General features: G+C 39.6%; 1 protein-coding gene across 18 annotated transcripts in view; it reads left to right on the top strand.

The window, feature by feature from the left end:
* The window catches only part of LOC101118606 (cytochrome c oxidase assembly factor 1 homolog), a 101,318-nt gene that overhangs the window by 43,536 nt on the left and 40,846 nt on the right, over positions 1–16,936 (top strand). For 5 of the 18 annotated variants that reach the window (XM_060414793.1, XM_060414794.1, XM_060414792.1 and 2 more), the window contains exons 2-3: positions 1,644–1,696; positions 16,500–16,597. The exons of 8 other annotated variants lie outside the window; for them this stretch is intronic. In XM_060414793.1, the coding sequence (XP_060270776.1) occupies positions 16,596–16,597 (2 nt within the window). In that variant the 5' untranslated portion in view covers positions 1,644–1,696; positions 16,500–16,595. Of the gene's footprint in view, positions 1–1,643; positions 1,697–16,499; positions 16,598–16,936 lie in introns of those variants that run through there. 5 more of the 18 variants (XM_042248722.2, XM_042248724.2, XM_027968741.3 and 2 more) reach the window with 1 other exon arrangement.

The raw sequence follows: 16,936 nt of genomic DNA on the forward strand, positions 1-16,936 counted from the left end.
CTCGAAGGGAAATTTTTAATTGATGCAAAATTTTTTGACTCACTGTGAAGATTTCTGAGCCCCTTCTGGGCCCTCCTTCCTTCTCCATCAAGTAATTTCCCAGGTATAAGGAAGATATTTTAAATTTTTATAGGCCTTAGAGACTTTGGTAAGTGTTATTGATCAGCTAATTCTGCAGATAGTATGTTGTTGAGTCTTGCTTTTTTTCTTTTTTCCATTATGGTGATCTCTGCCATTTAAGCATAATGTTTAGACAATTTCCATTTATTATCAACATGATTAATTTAAAATTTTGCATCTTGTTCTCTGTTTTCTATATGTCTCATCTTTATTCCTCTTTCTTCATGTTTTCCTTGTTTCTTTTGGATTAACAGTATTTTTGTGTGATTCCATTTTATCTCCATTATTGGCTTATTAGCTGTACCTTTTGGTTTACTTTTTAGTAGTTACTCTAGAGTTTATGTATCTAACTATTAATTTATCTTTAAGTAATATACCATTTCACACAGGAATCTTACACAGTATACTCCCATTCTATATCCTCATCTTATGTTATTTTTATCACATTTTACTTCTACCTGTTATAAACTGCATACTTAATTATTGAACTTTCTTTAAAGAGCCAGTTAGTTTTTTCCAGCTTTTGAGGTATAATTGACAAAACAATATTAAAGTATGCAACATGATGATTTGATATTGGTATAGATTGTGAAAGTATTTCCAGAATCAAGTTAACTATTACCTTAGTGATTGTGTGTGTGTGTGTATGTGTGTGACAGCCTTTAATATCTACTCTCTTAGCAAATTTCAGTTATATAATACAGAATATAATCACCATTCTGTACTTTCATTGTGCTGTTTTTGCTCTAGTCATGCTGTACTTAGATTCTGAGGACTTTTTCATCTAATAAGTGAAAGTTTATACCCTTTAACTAACCTCTCTTCATTTCCCCAGTCTTAGGCAACCACCCTACTACTCCGTTTCTGTGAGTTCAGCTTTCTTTTAAGATTCTCCAGTATTTGAGATTATGCAATGTTTCTTTTTATTTCTCTGAGTTATCTCACTTAGCATAATGTCCTGCAGTTTCATCCAGGTTGTTGCAAATGATAGGATTTCCTTGTGTGTGTTTTTTAAAAAATGGCTTAATATTATTCCATTGTATTTACATCTTTTTATACACAATTTTACTTGCATGCAGAGTGTTGAACACATCCCTCATGAAAGTGTGGAGCAGGGGGGAGCCTGCCACTGGGTGGGAGAGTGTGTGTGAGTGAGGTGCACAGATTGTTGAGGTTATTGAAGGTGAGGCCTCCTTAGCAGTTCAGGTGTGGACTTGATGCTGTCCTCAAAATGGTTAGTTGGATCCATGTTACTTTGACATGTCTCTGGCTCTGGCAGCCTCTCCTTGCCCCTCAGTTGTACATTCACCTCAGTACCCCTAGATGGGGCAGGAAAGAAGTGGGTCCTTTTGGCATTATGCTATCCAGCTGGGGAGGCTGAGTACTCAAACTCGCATGCACTCAAACATTCCATGGTGGGAGAAATTGCTGGCGAGAGATCCTAAGCTATACCACCTTGGGGGAGGCGGTAATGTGGTCCTTTTACTTCTACATCTAATCCCTGTTTTATTTTGCCCCCGTAGCGTACTGGAGCTTCTTTGCTGGACTCTGGAGTTTTACAAAAGCCTTCTTCTCGGTAGGTGATTGTCCTAGTCAGTTGGTCTTTGGAGAAATGGCAGTAGAAAACTCTTCTGCCATCTTGCTGATGTCATTTCAATTAACCTTTAAAAAGATCAAAATTGAGAAAAAAATGTCCTTAACATTTAGCCATGTGTTTTACATTGTAGGCCTCTATGGCTTTTTTGTAGTTACAAATTTCCATTTGATGTTTTTCTTCTCCTGGAAGAACTTTAATATTTCTCATGAGATAAGTCAGAGAAAGACAAATACTGTATGATATCACTTATAAGAAGAATCGGAGAAAACCAAATTCATAGAAACAGAGTAAAATGTTGGTTACCAGAGGATCGTAGGTAGATGGACAGGAAAGATGTTTAAGAGGACACACTTGCTACCAGGTAGTTAAATAAGTGGTAGAGAATTAATGCTTAGTACAGAGACTATAGATAATATTGTTACAATCATCAAACTTGCTAAGAAACAAGCTCAATTATTCCAACCACTAAAAAGAAAATAGTTATATAATGTGATAAAGGTGATTATTGCTACAAAGCCAACTGTATTACAATATAAATTGTACACCTTAAATTTACACGATGTTATATGTCAAATATATTTTTGCTGAAGTATCAGTTCAGTTCAGTCTCTCCGTCAGGTCCGACTCTTTGCGACCCCGTGAATCGCAGCACGCCAGGCCTCCCTGTCCATCACCATCCCCCAGAGTTCACTCAGACTCGCGTCCATCGATGCAGTGATGCCATCCAGCTATCTCATCCTCTGTCGTCCCCTTCTCCTCCTGCCTCCAATCCCTCCCAGCATCAAAGTCTTCTCCAATGAGTCAACTCTTCCCATGAGGTGGCCAAAGTACTGGAGTTTCAGCTTTAGCATCATTCCTTCCAAAGAAATCCCAGGGTCGATCTCCTTCAGAATGGACTGGTTGGATCTCCTTGCAGTCCAAGGGACTCTCAAGAGTCTTCTCCAACACCACAGTTCAAAAGCATCAATTCTTTGGCACTCAGCTTTCTTCACAGTCCAACTCTCACATCCATACATGACCACTGGAAAAACCATAGCTTTGACTAGACGGACCTTTGCTGGCAAAGTAATGTCTCTGCTTTTGAATATGCTATCTAGGTTGGTCATAACTTTCCTTCCAAGGAGTAAGCATCTTTTAATTTCATGGCTGCAGTCACCATCTGCAGTGATTTTGGAGCCCCCCAAAATAAAGTCTGACACTGTTTCCACTGTTTCCCATCTATTTCCCATGAAGTGATGGGACCAGATGCCATGATCTTTGTTTTCTGAATGTTGAGCTTTAAGCCAACTTTTTCACCCTCCTCTTTCACTTTCATCAAGAGGCTTTTTAGTTCCTCTTCACTTTCTGTCATAAGGGTGGTGTCATCTGCATATCTGAGGTTATTGATATTTCTCCCGGCAATCTTGATTCCAGCTTGTGCTTCTTCCAGCCCAGCATTTCTCATGAGGTACTCGCATAAAAGTTAAATAAGCAGGGTGACAATATACAGCCTTGACGTATTCCTTTTCCTATTTGGAACCAGTCTGTTGTCCATGTCCAGTTCTAACTGTTGCTTCCTGACCTGCATATAGGTTTCTCAAGAGGCAGGTCAGGTGGTCTGTATTCCCATCTCTTTCAGAATTTTCCAGTTTCTTGTGATCCACACAGTCAGAAGCTTTGGCATAGTCAATAAAGCAGAAATAGATGTTTTTCTGGAACTCTCTTGCTTTTTCCATGATCCAGCGGATGTTGGCAATTTGATCTCTGGTTCCTTTGCCTTTTCTAAAACCAGCTTGAACATCAGGAAGTTTACGGTTCACGTATTGCTGAAGACTGGCTTGGAGAATTTTGAGCATTACTTTACTAGTGTGTGAGATGAGTGCAACTGTGCGGTAGTTTGAGCATTCTATAGTTGTTTTATGTCGTTAGTTTCTGCTGTACAGCAAACTGAATCAGCCACATGTGTTCATATATCCTGTCTTCCCTGGATTTCCTTCCTATTTAGGTCACCACAGAGCTTTGAGTAGAGTTCCCTGTGCTATACAGTTCGTTCTTATTAGTTAAGTTCAGTCGCTCAGTCGTGTCCGATTCTTTGTGACCCCAAGAATCGCAGCATGCCAGGTCTCCCTGTCCATCACCAACTCCTGGAGTTCACCCAAACTCAAGTCCATCGAGTCAGTGATGCCATCCAGCCATCTCATCCTCTGTCGTCCCCTTCTCCTCCTGGCCCCAATCCCTCCCAGCATCAGGGTCTTTTCCAGTGAGTCAACTCTTCACATGAGGTGGCCAGAGTATTGGAGTTTCAGCTTCAGCATCAGTCCTTCCAACCAACTTCTAGGACTGATGTCCTTTAGGATGGACTGATTGGATCTCCTTGCAGCCCAAGGGACTCGCAAGAGTATTCTCCAACACCACAGTTCAAAAGCATCAATTCTTTGGCACTCAGCTTTCTTCACAGTCGAACTCTCACATCCATACATGACCACTGGAAAAACCATAGCTCTGACTAGACTGACCTTTGTTGGCAAAGTAATGTCTCTGCTTTTGAATATGCTATCTAGGTTGGTCATAACTTTCCTTCCAAGGAGTAAGCATCTTTTAATTTCATGGCTGCAGTCACCATCTGCAGTGATTTTGGAGCCCCCCAAAATAAAGTCTAACACTGTTTCCACTGTTTCCCCATCTATTTCCCATGAAGTGATGGGACCAGATGCCATGATCTTTGTTTTCTGAATGTTGAGCTTTAAGCCAACTTTTTCACCCTCCTCTTTCACTTTCATCAAGAGGCTTTTTAGTTCCTCTTCACTTTCTGCCATAAGGGTGGTGTCATCTGCATATCTGAGGTTATTGATATTTCTCCCGGCAATCTTGATTCCAGCTTGTGCTTCTTCCAGCCCAGCATTTCTCATGAGGTACTCGCATAAAAGTTAAATAAGCAGGGTGACAATATACAGCCTTGACGTATTCCTTTTCCTATTTGGAACCAGTCTGTTGTTCCATATCCAGTTCTAACTGTTGCTTCCTGACCTGCATATAGGTTTCTCAAGAGGCAGGTCAGGTGGTCTGTATTCCCATCTCTTTCAGAATTTTCCACAGTTTCTTGTGATCCACACAGTCAGAAGCTTTGGCATAGTCAATAAAGCAGAAATAGATGTTTTTCTGGAATTTTCTTGTTTTTTTGATGATCCAGCAGATGTTGGCAATTTGATCTCTGGTTCCTCTGCCTTTTCTAAAACCAGCTTGAACATCTCGAAGTTCACAGTTCATATATTGCTGAAGACTGGCTTGGAGAATTTTGAGCATTACTTTACCAGCGTGTGAGATGAGTGCAATTGTGTAGTAGTTTGAGCATTCTTTGGCATTGCCTGTCTTTGGGATTGGAATGAAAACTGACTAAAGTTATTTCATTAGTAATGTATATATCCCAATCTCCCAATCCTTACCAGTCCCCACTTCCCCTCTTGGTAGTCATACATTTGTTCTCTGTGTCTCTATTTCTGCTTTGCAAATAAGGTCATCTATGCCATTTTACTAGATTCCACACGTATGCATTAATATACAATGTTTGTTTTTCTCTTTCTGACTTTCTTCATTCTGTATGACTATTTCTAGGTCCATGCACGTCTGATGGCTCCATTCGTTCCTTTTTTTATTCCACTGTATAAATGTACCACATTTTCTTTATCCATTCCGCTGTTGATGGACATTTAGGTTACTTCCATGTCCTGGCTGTTGTAAACTGTGCTGCAGTGTGCACTGTGGGGTGGGGTACATCATGTATCTTTTTAAATTGTATTTTTCTCCAGGAGGATGCCCAGGAGTGGGATTGCTGGGTCATATGGTAGTTCTGTGTTTGGTTTTTCGAGGAACCTCCATACTGTTCTCCATAGTGGCTGTACCAGTTTACATTCCCACCAACAGTGTAAGAGAGTTCCATTTTCTCCACACCCTCTCCAACATTTATTGTGTATGAAATTTTTGATGATGACCATTCTGAACTGTGTGAAGTGATACCTCATTTCATTTCATTTGCATTTCTCTAATAGTGATGTTGGGCTTCCATGGTAGCTCAGCTGGTGAAGAATCTGCCTGTAATGCAGGAGACCCTGGTCAGAAAGATCCACTGATGAAGGGATAGGCTACCCACTCCAGCATCTTGGGCTTCCCTGGTGGCTCAGCTGTAAAGAATCTGCCTGCAATGCAGGAGACCTGGGTTCTATCCCTGGGTTGGGAAGATTCCCTGGAGAGGGGAAAGGCTACGCACTCCAGTATTCTTCGACTTTCACTTTCAACAGTGATGTTGAGCATAGTTTCATGTGCTTGTTTGCCGTATGGAAGTCTTCTTTGGAAAAATGTCAGTTTAGTCTTCTGCTCATTTTTTTGATTGGGTTGTATGTTTTTTGATATTGATCTATATGAGCTCTTTGTATATTTTGGAGATTAATTCCTTGTCAGTTGCTTTATTTGCAAATATTTTCTTGCATTCTGAGGGTTGTCTTTTTGTCTTACTTATGGCTTCCTTTGGGCTTCCTTGGTGGCTCAGTGGTAAGGAATTTGCCTCCTATTGCAGGAGATGGTAGGTTTAAGTGTTAATCACTTAATCATGTCTGCCTCTTTGTGACCCTGTGGACTGTAGCCCACCAGGCTCCTCTGTCCATGGAATTCTCCAGGCAAGAATACTGGAGTGTGTATGGTTTTAGGGAGTGTTCTAATTTCATTCTTTTTACCTGTAGCTCTCCTGTATTCCTAGCTCCACTTATTGAAGAGACTGTCTTTTCTCCATTGTATATTCTTGTCTCTTTTGTCAAAGATTAGGTAACCACAGATATGTGGGTTTATCTGTAGGCTTTCTATCCTGTTCCATTGGTCTATATTTCTGTTTTTGTGTCAGTACCACACTGTCTTGATTACTGTAGCTTTGTAGTACAGCCCAAAGTCTGGGAGCCTGATTCCTCCAGCTCTATTTTTCTTTCTCAAGATTGCTTTGGCTCTAGACGGTCTTTTGTGTTTCCATACAAATTGTAAAATTTTTTGTTCTAATTCTGTGGAAAATGGCATTAGTAGTTTGATAGAGATTGCACTGAATCTGTAAAATGCTTTGGGTAGTATGGTCATTTTCACAGTATTGATTCTTCCAATCCAAGAACGTGATACATATTTCCATCTGTTATCTTTGATTACTTTCATCAGTTCAGTTTAGTTCAGTTCAGTCGCTCAGTCACGTCCGACTCTTTGCCACCCCATGAATCGCAGCACGCCAGGCCTCCCTGTCCATTACCAACTCCCGGAGTTCACTCAAACTCATGTCCGTCGAGTCCGTGATGCCATCCAGCCATCTCATCCTCTGTCGTCCCCTTTTCCTCCTTCCCCCAATCCTTCCCAGCATCAGAATCTTTTCCAATGAGTCAATTCTTTGCATGAGGTGGCCAAAGTATTGGAGTTTCAGCTTTAGCATCATCCCTTTGAAAGAAATCCCAGGGCTGATCTCCTTTAGAATGGACTGGTTGGATCTCCTTGCAGCCCAAGGGACTCTCAAGAGTCTTCTCCAACACCACAGTTCAAAACCATCAATTCTTCGGCACTCAGCTTTCTTCACAGTCCAACTCTCACACCCATATGTGACCACTGGAAAAACCATAGCTTTGACTAGATGGACCTTTGTTGGCAAAGTAATGTCTCTACTTTTCAACATGCTCTCTAGGTTGGTCATAACTTTTCTTCCAAGGAGTAAGCGTCTTTTAATTTCATGGCTGCAATCACCATCTGCAGTGATTTTGGAGCCCCCCAAAATAAAGTCTGACGCTGTTTCCCCATCAATTTCCCATGAAGTGATGGGACCAGATGCCATGATCTTCATTTTCTGAATGTTGAGCTTTAAGCCAACTTTTTCACTCTCCTCTTTCACTTTCATCAAGAGGCTTTTTTAAATTTTGTTTTACTTTACAATACTGTATTGGTTTTGCCATACATCAACATGAATCCGCCACGGGTGTATACATGTTCCCAATCTTGAACAACCCTCCCACCTCCCTCCCCATACCATCTCTCTGGGTCATCCCAGTGCACCAGCCCCAAGCATCCCGTATCCTGCATCGAACCTAGACTGGCAATTCATTTCTTACATGATATTATACATGTCTCAATGCCATTCTCCCAAATCATCCCACCCTCTCCCTCTCCCGTAGAGTCCAAAAGACTGTTCTATACATCTGTGTCTCTTTTGCTGTCTCACATACAGGGTTATCATTACCATCTTTCTAAATTCCATATATATGCATTAGCATACTGTATTGGTGTTTTTCTTTCTGGCTTACTTCACTCTGTATAACTGGCTCCAGTTTCATCCACCTCATTAGAACTGATTCAAGTGTATTCTTTTTAGTGGCTGAGTAGTACTCCATTGTGTATATGTACCACAGCTTTCTTATCCATTCATCTGCTGATGGACATCTAGGTTGCTTCCATGTCCTGGCTATTATAAAAGTTCTGTGATGAACATTGGGGTACATATGTCTCTTTCCATTCTGGTTTCCTTGGTGTGTATGCCCAGCAGTGGGATTGCTGGGTCATAAGGCAGTTCTATTTCCAGTTTAATGAGTCTCCACACTGTTTTCCATAGTGGCTGTACTAGTTTGCATTCCCACCAACAGTGTAAGAGGGTTCCCTTTTCTCCACACCCTGTCCAGCATTTATTGCTTGTCGACTTTTGGATTGCAGCCATTCTGACTGGTATGAAATGGTACCTCATTGTGGTTTTGATTTGCATTTCTCTGAAAATGAGTGATGTTGAGCATCTTTTCATGTGTTTGTTAACCATCTGTATGTCTTCTTTGGAGAAATGTCTATTTAGTTTTTTGGCCCATTTTTTGATTGGGTCTTTTATTTTTCTGGAATTGAGCTGCAAGAGTTGCTTGTATATATTTGAGATTAGTTGTTTGTCAGTTGCTTCATTTGCTATTATTTTTTCCCATTCCGAAGGCTGTCTTTTCACCTTGCTTATAGTTTCCTTTGTTGTGCAGAAGCTTTTAATTTTAATTAGGTCCCATTTGTTTATTTTTGCTTTTACTTGCAGTATTCTGGGAGGTGGGTCATAGAGGGTCCTGCTGTGATTTATGTTGGAGAGTGTTTTGCCTATGTTCTCCTCTAGGAGTTTTATAGTTTCTGGTCTTACGTTTAGATCTTTAATCCATTTTGAGTTTATTTTTGTGTATGGTGTTAGAAAGTGTTCTAGTTTCATTCTTTTACAAGTGGTTGACCAATTTTCCCAGCACCACTTGTTAAAGAGATTGTCTTTAATCCATTGTATATTCTTGTCTCCTTTGTCGAAGATAAAGTGTCCATAGGTGCGTGGATTTATTTCTGGGCTTTCTATTTTGTTCCGTTGATCTATATTTCTGTCTTTGTGCCAGTACCATACTGTCTTGATGACTGTGGCTTTGTAGTAGAGCCTGAAGTCAGGCAAGTTGATTCCTCCAGTTCCATTCTTCTTTCTCAAGATTGCTTTGGCTATTCGAGGTGTTTTGTATTTCCATATAAATTGTGAAATTATTCAACAAAGCCAAAAGCTGGTTCTTTGAAAGGATAAATAAAATTGAGAAACCACTAGCCAGACTCATCAAGAAACAAAGGGAGAAAAATCAAATCAATAAAATTAGAAATGAAAATGGAGAGATCACAACAGACAACACAGAAATACGAAGATCATAAGAGACTACTATCAGGAATTATATGCCAATAAAATGGACAAGAAATGGAAGAAATGGACAAATTCGTAGAAAAGTACAACTTTCCAAAACTGAACCAGGAAGTAACAGAAAATCTTAACAGACCCATCAGAAGCACGGAAATTGAAACTGTAATCAGAAATCTTCCAGCAAACAAAGGCCCAGGTCCAGACGGCTTCACAGCTGAATTCTACCAAAAATTTAAAGAAGAGCCTACACCTATCCTACTCAATTTTTCCTTCCAGAAAATTTCAGAGGAAGGTAAACTTCCAAACTCATTCTGTGAGGCCACCATCACCCTAATACCAAAACCTGACAAAGATGCCACAAAATAAGAAAACTACAGGCCGATATCACTGATGAACATAGATGCAAAAATCTTTAACAAAATTCTAGTAATCAGAATCCAACAACACATTAAAAAGATCATACACCATGGCCAAGTGGGCTTTATCCCAGGGATGCAAGGATTCTTCAATATCTGCAAATTAATCAATGTAATTCACCACATTAACAAATTGAAAAATAAAAGCCATATGATTATCTCAGTAGATCCAGAGAAAGCCTTTGACAAAATTCAACATCCATTTATGATAAAAACTTTCTAGAAAGCAGGAATAGAAGGAAGATACCTCAACATAATAAAAGCTATATATGATAAACCCTCAGCAAACATTATCCTCAATGGTGAAAAATTGAAAGCATTTCCCCTAAAGTCAGGAACAAGACAAGAGTGCCCACTTTCACCACTACTATTCAACATAGTTCTGGAAGTTTTGGCCATAGCAATCAGAGCAGAAAAAGAAATAAAAGGAATCCACATTGGAAAAGAAGAAGTAAAACTCTCACTGTTTGCAGATGACATTATCCTCTACATAGAAAACCCTAAAGACTCCAGCAGAAAATTACTATAGCTAATCAGTGAATATAGTAAAGTTGCAGGATATAAATCAACACACAGAAATCCCTTGCATTCCTATGTACTAATAATGAGAAAGTAGAAAAAGAAATTAAGGAAACAATTCCATTCACCATTGCAACAAAAAGAATAAAATACTTAGGAATATATCTACCTAAAGAAACTAAAGACTTACATATAGAAAACTATAAAACACTGATGAAAGAAATCAAAGAGGACACTAATAGGTGGAGAAATATACCATGTTCATGGATCGGAAGATTCAATATAGTGAAAATGAGTATACTACCCAAAGCAGTCTACAGATTCAATTCAGTTCCCATCAAGAGGCTTTTCAGTTCCTTTTCACTTTCTGCCATAAGGGTGGTGTCATCTGCATATCTGAGGTTATTGATATTTCTCCTGGCAATTTTGATCCCAGCTTGTGCTTCTTCCAGCCCAGCATTTCTCATGATGTATTCTGCATAGAAGTTAAATAAGCAGGGTGACAGTATACAGCCTTGATGTACTCCTTTTCCTATTTGGATCCAGTCTGTTATTCCATGACCAATTCTAACTGTTGCTTCCTGACCTGCATATAGGTTTCTCAAGAGGCAGGTTAGGTGGTCTGGTATTCCCATCTCTTTCAGAATTTTCCACAGTTTCTTGTGATCCACACAGTCAAAGGCTTTGGCATAGTCAATATAGCAGAAATAGATGTTTTTCTGGAACTCTCTTGCTTTTTCTATGATCCAGCGGATGTTGGCAATTTGATCTCTGGTTCCTCTGCCTTTTCTAAAACCAGCTTGAGCATCAGGAAGTTCACAGTTCACGTATTGCTGAAGCCTGGCTTGGAGAATTTTGAGCATTACTTTACTGGCGTGTGAGATGAGTGCAATTGTGTGGTAGTTTCAGCATTCTTTGGCATTGCCTCTCTTTGGGATTGGAATGAAAGCTGACCTCATCAGTATATTTCAAATGTTTCAATTAAAAAATTTCTCATAGTGCATGTCTGTTTTCAGTGAATTCTATCAGCTTTTATTTATCTGCAAAAGTTTTTATTTTGCTTTCATTTGTGAAAAATAATTGTGTTGAGTATAGAATGTTAATATTTTTTCTCTGTTGATTTTTTTTTATTTTTTCCACTGAGAAGTGTTTCCTGACATATGGACAGATTTGCTTCTCGGGACCCTCATCTCTTCATCTCTGACCACTAAACCTCAGCAAGACTATCCACAAACGCACAGACACCAGATTGCAGCCAATCTCTCTGTTTTCCCCTCATTTTCATTTGGCTCAAGGAACTCAGTCAAGATGTTATCATTCAGGCAGAGATGATGATGAAACAAATTACAACCGTGCTGATAGGATTGACTTAGCTAAATAGTGATGATGAGCTGAGAGGACTGAATGTGTGGAGTAAGAAGGATCCCGAAGACTGACTGTGCTCATCCTGGAAAACATTTGCTTTGTAAATAGAACCCAGATTTTCAGTTGGATATACTGTTGTTGCCCAATGAAAAGATTGAAAATCAAGTTCTTTTTGTAGCTAGATGTGACCGTATCACTAAATTCAGTTTTGTGAGATGAAAGAAGTGCTGTGTGGAACTTCTAGAAAGTGTTATTAGAAGGATTGAACCCTGCTTCCGCTCTTTCCTACTGGCTGTTATAGGCATGTGATAGTAGGCGCCCAAGCAGCTACCCTGGACCTTGAAGGTGGGGACATGTGTTGAGAATGACATAGCATCAAAAGGGAAAAAGCCTGGCACTGTGAACCTGTATACACTGGCCCAACTGCATCTGGGCTCCTTTTTTCGTGAGAATCCAATTACCTTTTATCTTGTGTAAGCCATTGGCTTTATCTGTTGTCTGTTTTTGCTCTTGTTGTATGTGGTTGAACTTAATCCTGACTAATGAAAGCCAGGTGACAGAGGAGGCCCGGGTTTGAATCCTGGATGACTGAACAAGTAGTAATGCATTTGGTAAAGAGCAAACAGGTTAGGGGCTTCTAAAGGTAGATAATCCTATAAAGCAGTTAGGCACCAATATGAATAAATCTCAGCAGTTAAATTATTTTTTAAAACATGAATAGACTGAAGCTTGTTTTTAACTTGAATCTTTTTTCCTTTTGCTTTCTTAGACTTGAACATTGATCTCATATGTTAATCATGGTAGGAATTTGATGACTTAGTCTTACATCATAATGGAGTTCTAAAATATTAAGTCTCCTTCTGCCTCATTTTCCTGTTAATGGAGTTACAGGTCTTAACCACATTCTTGAATTAGAGACTTTTAGGTTTGGGGATCCTCAAAAGATTAATTGAAATAAAACATGAAAGAATGCATGATACATTGAAACTATTTATGAAGGGCTTTTTTCTCTTTGGATAAGGTCTTTGCCCTGTCATTTACTGTTAACCTTTATCACATGTTTGAACTTTCATGTCAAAATTGTTGTTGAGCACACCTCGGGAAAAATAAATTGAGTTTACCTTTTTGGCTTTATTATCATAAAACTCTGAAATGACAGTAATTTGGTGGAGATTTCAGTTCGCTTTTTTATCCTTTAAGCCAATCACAGAATTTTTAGGATGCAGGTTCATTTGTAGTATATTTTCTCCCTCTGACTTTTCTTCTCCATTACAAAGGTGATAGATTTGTGGTGGTAGTTTTAAGCTTGAAGCCACCAGGGAAACATTTAAAATGTCTTTAGGCAAGCTTGTTTTCCCTGTGTTCTTGCCTGGTAGTTAGAGTTGAAAGCTGAGTGTCTCTTTGCTTTTCTAAAAGTATGTCTTCTCTAGGTGCTGGCAAACAAGTTGAAATTTAAATGACCTGTGGGATTCTTCAAGGCAGTGACTGGATGTGGGAAAAGGAAACCTTGAGGCAGATTCTGAACTAGAATGATGTAATGCATCCCCGGAAAGCAGTGGTTGGAATTTAGGTAGCTTTGAGCAGGTAACTTAATAGCAGAGGATACTATACCTCTGCTATACCAGAAACAAGCAGGTATAAAAGAAGAAAAGAAATGGGAACAGTAAGACCATTGATAACAAAATAGAGGAGGGAGTAGGGTTTAGGGGCTCTCTGGAAATCCTTAGAGGCCAAAGGCTTTAAAAGCCAAGACTACTTCATGTTTCTTTTGATAAAACAGTCATTACAAAATAATACTAAAGCTCAGGCCAGTATCAATGCTGAAATTTCACCTATGTCAATTTTTTAATACTTGTTTTATGGCCTAGGGCAGTGTCATGTACAAAAGACCTTCACCCAGACTGTGCATTTCATTGAAAACAAAGGCAGGCATACTTGGAACTGAATTGACAGCTTTGTGGCTGTAAAGATAAATATAGCACTTTTCAGGTAGTGAATTCATGAATAATCAATGAACCAGCAAAGGACAAAAAGTGACATATGGCAGCCTGGTGTGGATTAAGTGTGATTGTCACTTTCCCCTTCCCACCTTTTTCCTTTCTCTGATTTATTGAAAGAAACAAAGGCAGCCTCACGTAGCCAGAACACAGTACCTCTGGAAAAATCCATGTAGACACAGTGTTTATTGGCGAGTTTATTCATTAAATGTCTCCTCTGCTCTTTGGTTGTTTTAATAGGCCAGCTCAAGTTGTTTGTGTTAATTGAAATTTTATTCAAAATGAAAGTTTAGATGAGTAAACCAGTTTTTTTTTTTTAATTACTACTATACTGTATTTTCAAATCAGTAACACTTAACTAGTTATGCTGATGTTGCCACAGTGTTTTCATTCTTTGACCTAGTGTGTAAACCAGACGAGGTAGAAGGCATTCTTGGTTTTTCCCTTTGTAGCAACTAACAGTTTATTGGAGACAATGATTTTATTATTTTTAACAACAACAAAAAAGAAACCCCAACAGATTTCACGAAATTCCTTGGTAACACCAAGGTTTTGCAGAATAATATTCTGAGGGACTGTTAATAGGAAGGTGTTTGTTCACAACCCAAATAATAACCATACCATTTGAAAACAATATTCTTCCTTGGCAGCTATTGAAGGGTGGGATTTTAGTCCATTGAGTCAGTTTGCACATTTTGTTCACCTGGCTTTGGGCCAGGGATCTGATCCTGAAAGATTTAACATTGGAGAGTCTGATTCTCCAGTCTCACAATTCTGCTCTAGTTTTTCCAAACCCCTTGAAATTGTCAGAGGAATCAGTGGTAAGATTAAGAAAAAGATTATTTGCTTTGAATAGCTCCTCCAGTTCCTCTACTTCCCAAAAGAGGGTCTGGAAACTTACTCTTAGACATGCAGATTCCCATCTGAATATGAAATATTTGTTGATTTATTTGTAAATAGTGTGGATCTTGTGGAGATTTTCCTGTGACCTCAGAAATCAAGGTGTGACTTGGGTTAGATTTGTAATATTCGACGTCAGAGATGGTGTGCAGACCGAAAGTCGAGTCCATGACAGTACGATATCCATGGGGCATCCCTTTTCACCTTTCAGAAACAGTTAGAATGATTTTTATAATGGAATTGAGTACCATAAAATACTATCCCGGTGGAGAGATTATAAGAGACACTTTGTTTTCTTGGTGGTGTAGAGAATCCTGTCTTTACTGATGGCTTCCAGAGGGGAATGGACTTGAAGGGAATGTAGCCTAAAGAACCCTCTTCAGAACTCATTCTCCTCTTGGTCCCTTTGCCCATTCCAAATTGTGAATGGCATTGTTGTTGTTTAGTCGCTAAGTCGTGTCCAACTCTTTGCAATCCCACGAGCAGCAGCATGCCAGGCTTCCCTGTCCTTTACTATTCCCCGGACTTTGCTCAAACTCATGTCCATTGTGTCAATGATGCCATCCAACCATCTCCTCCTCCTCTTTCACCCCCTTCTCCTCCTGCCCTCCATCTTTCCTAGTATCAAAATCTTCTCCAATGTGTGGGCTTTTAGCATCAGGTAGGCAAAGTATTGAAACTTTAGCATCAGTCCTTCCAGTGAATATTCAGGATTGATTTCATTTAAGATTGACTGGTTTGTTCTCTTGAAGTTCAAGGGACTCTCAAGAGTCTTCTCCAGTACCATAAATTGAAAGCATCAATTCTTTGGTGCTCAGGCTTCTTTATGGTCCAACTCTCACATCTGTGGATGATGTGATACGGTTTACTGGAAAAACCATAGCTTTAATTTTATGGACCTTTGTTGGCAAAGTAATGTCTCTGCTTTGTAATATGCTGTCTAGGTTTGTCATAGCTCTCCTTCCAAGAAGCAAGCATCTTTTAATTTCATGGCTGCATGGCTGCAGTCACCATCCACAGTGATTTTGGAACCCAGGAAAATAAAATCTGCTATTGTTTTCAGTTTTTCCCCATCTGTTTGCTATGAAGTGATGGGACCGGATGCTATGATCTTAGTTTTTTGAATGTTGAGTTTTAAGCCAGCTTTTCTACGCTCCTTTTCCACCCTCATTAAGAAGCTCTTTAGTTCTTCTTTGCTTTTTGCCATTAGAGGGGTATCATCATGTTTTAGGTTCTTGATGTTTCTCCCTGCAGTGTTGATTCCAGCTTGTGAGTCATCCAGCCTGGCATTTCTCATGACATACCCTGCATGTAAGTTAAATAAGCAGAGTGACAATATACAGCCTTGATGAACTCCTTTCTCAATTTTGAACCAGTCTGTTGTTCCATGTCTGGTTCTAACTGTTGCTCCTTGACCTGCATACAGATTTCTGAGGAGGTAGGTAAGGTGGTCTGGTATGCCCATTTCTTTTAAGAATTTTCCACAATTAGTTGTTACCCACACAGTAAAGGCCTTAGTGTAGTCAGTGAAGCAGAAGTAGATGTTTTTCTGGAATTCTGGCATTGCATATACACAATCCTTTGGACTGGGTCAAGAGCGTGATTGTTAATGCCATAAAGAGTGCCAGCTTGTAATCTTGCAGTCGAGTGTGGTCATTAAGAACATACACTGGGAATCTCTACTCTAAGATGGTGGTATATTGTATTTTCCAAAGATGGCTGCACTTCCAGCCCCCTGCTCTTTCTAGTCTGTGACCCTGATACTCCTCCCTTGAGAGGAGGGGTCTCTAGCCTCTCCTCTTGAATCTGCACAGGCGTGAGATTTGCCTATGACTAATGGAATGTTGCAGAAGTGCTGAGTGATGTCTGAAGCTTGGTCAGAAAAGACAGTTGATTCTCTGCCTTGTTTCCAGGACACTTGCCCTTGGATCCCAGTGCTGCCATGCAAAGTGTCCTACTATGCTGAAGCTGCCGTGCTGTAAAGAAGGCACAGGACACAGAGGGGCCATATGTACGTGCTCTAAGTGACACCTCCAGCTATGATTCTAGACCACAGTAGCAGCAACAGTCATATACACAAGTGAAAATTTCCCGTATGACTCCCACCCCCAGCCACTGAAGCATCCCTAGTTGTTGAGACTCCCTAGTTGAAGCCTCAGACATTGTACATTACTTTTGTGCTTGGTCCAAACCTCTGATCTACAGACTTCATTTGTGATCAAACCATTTTTCAAGCTAGTACATTTGGTGTAATTATGTGATGTAGCAGTAGTGAGTGGAATGAAAATATTGGCAAATTATTTGACTTTTGTGTCCTTTTTGTGTTTCCTATCTTTAAAATGTTCATGAT

Source organism: Ovis aries, chromosome 4 (assembly GCF_016772045.2).
Source record: "Ovis aries strain OAR_USU_Benz2616 breed Rambouillet chromosome 4, ARS-UI_Ramb_v3.0, whole genome shotgun sequence".
In the NCBI taxonomy this organism is placed as follows: Eukaryota; Metazoa; Chordata; class Mammalia; order Artiodactyla; family Bovidae; genus Ovis; species Ovis aries.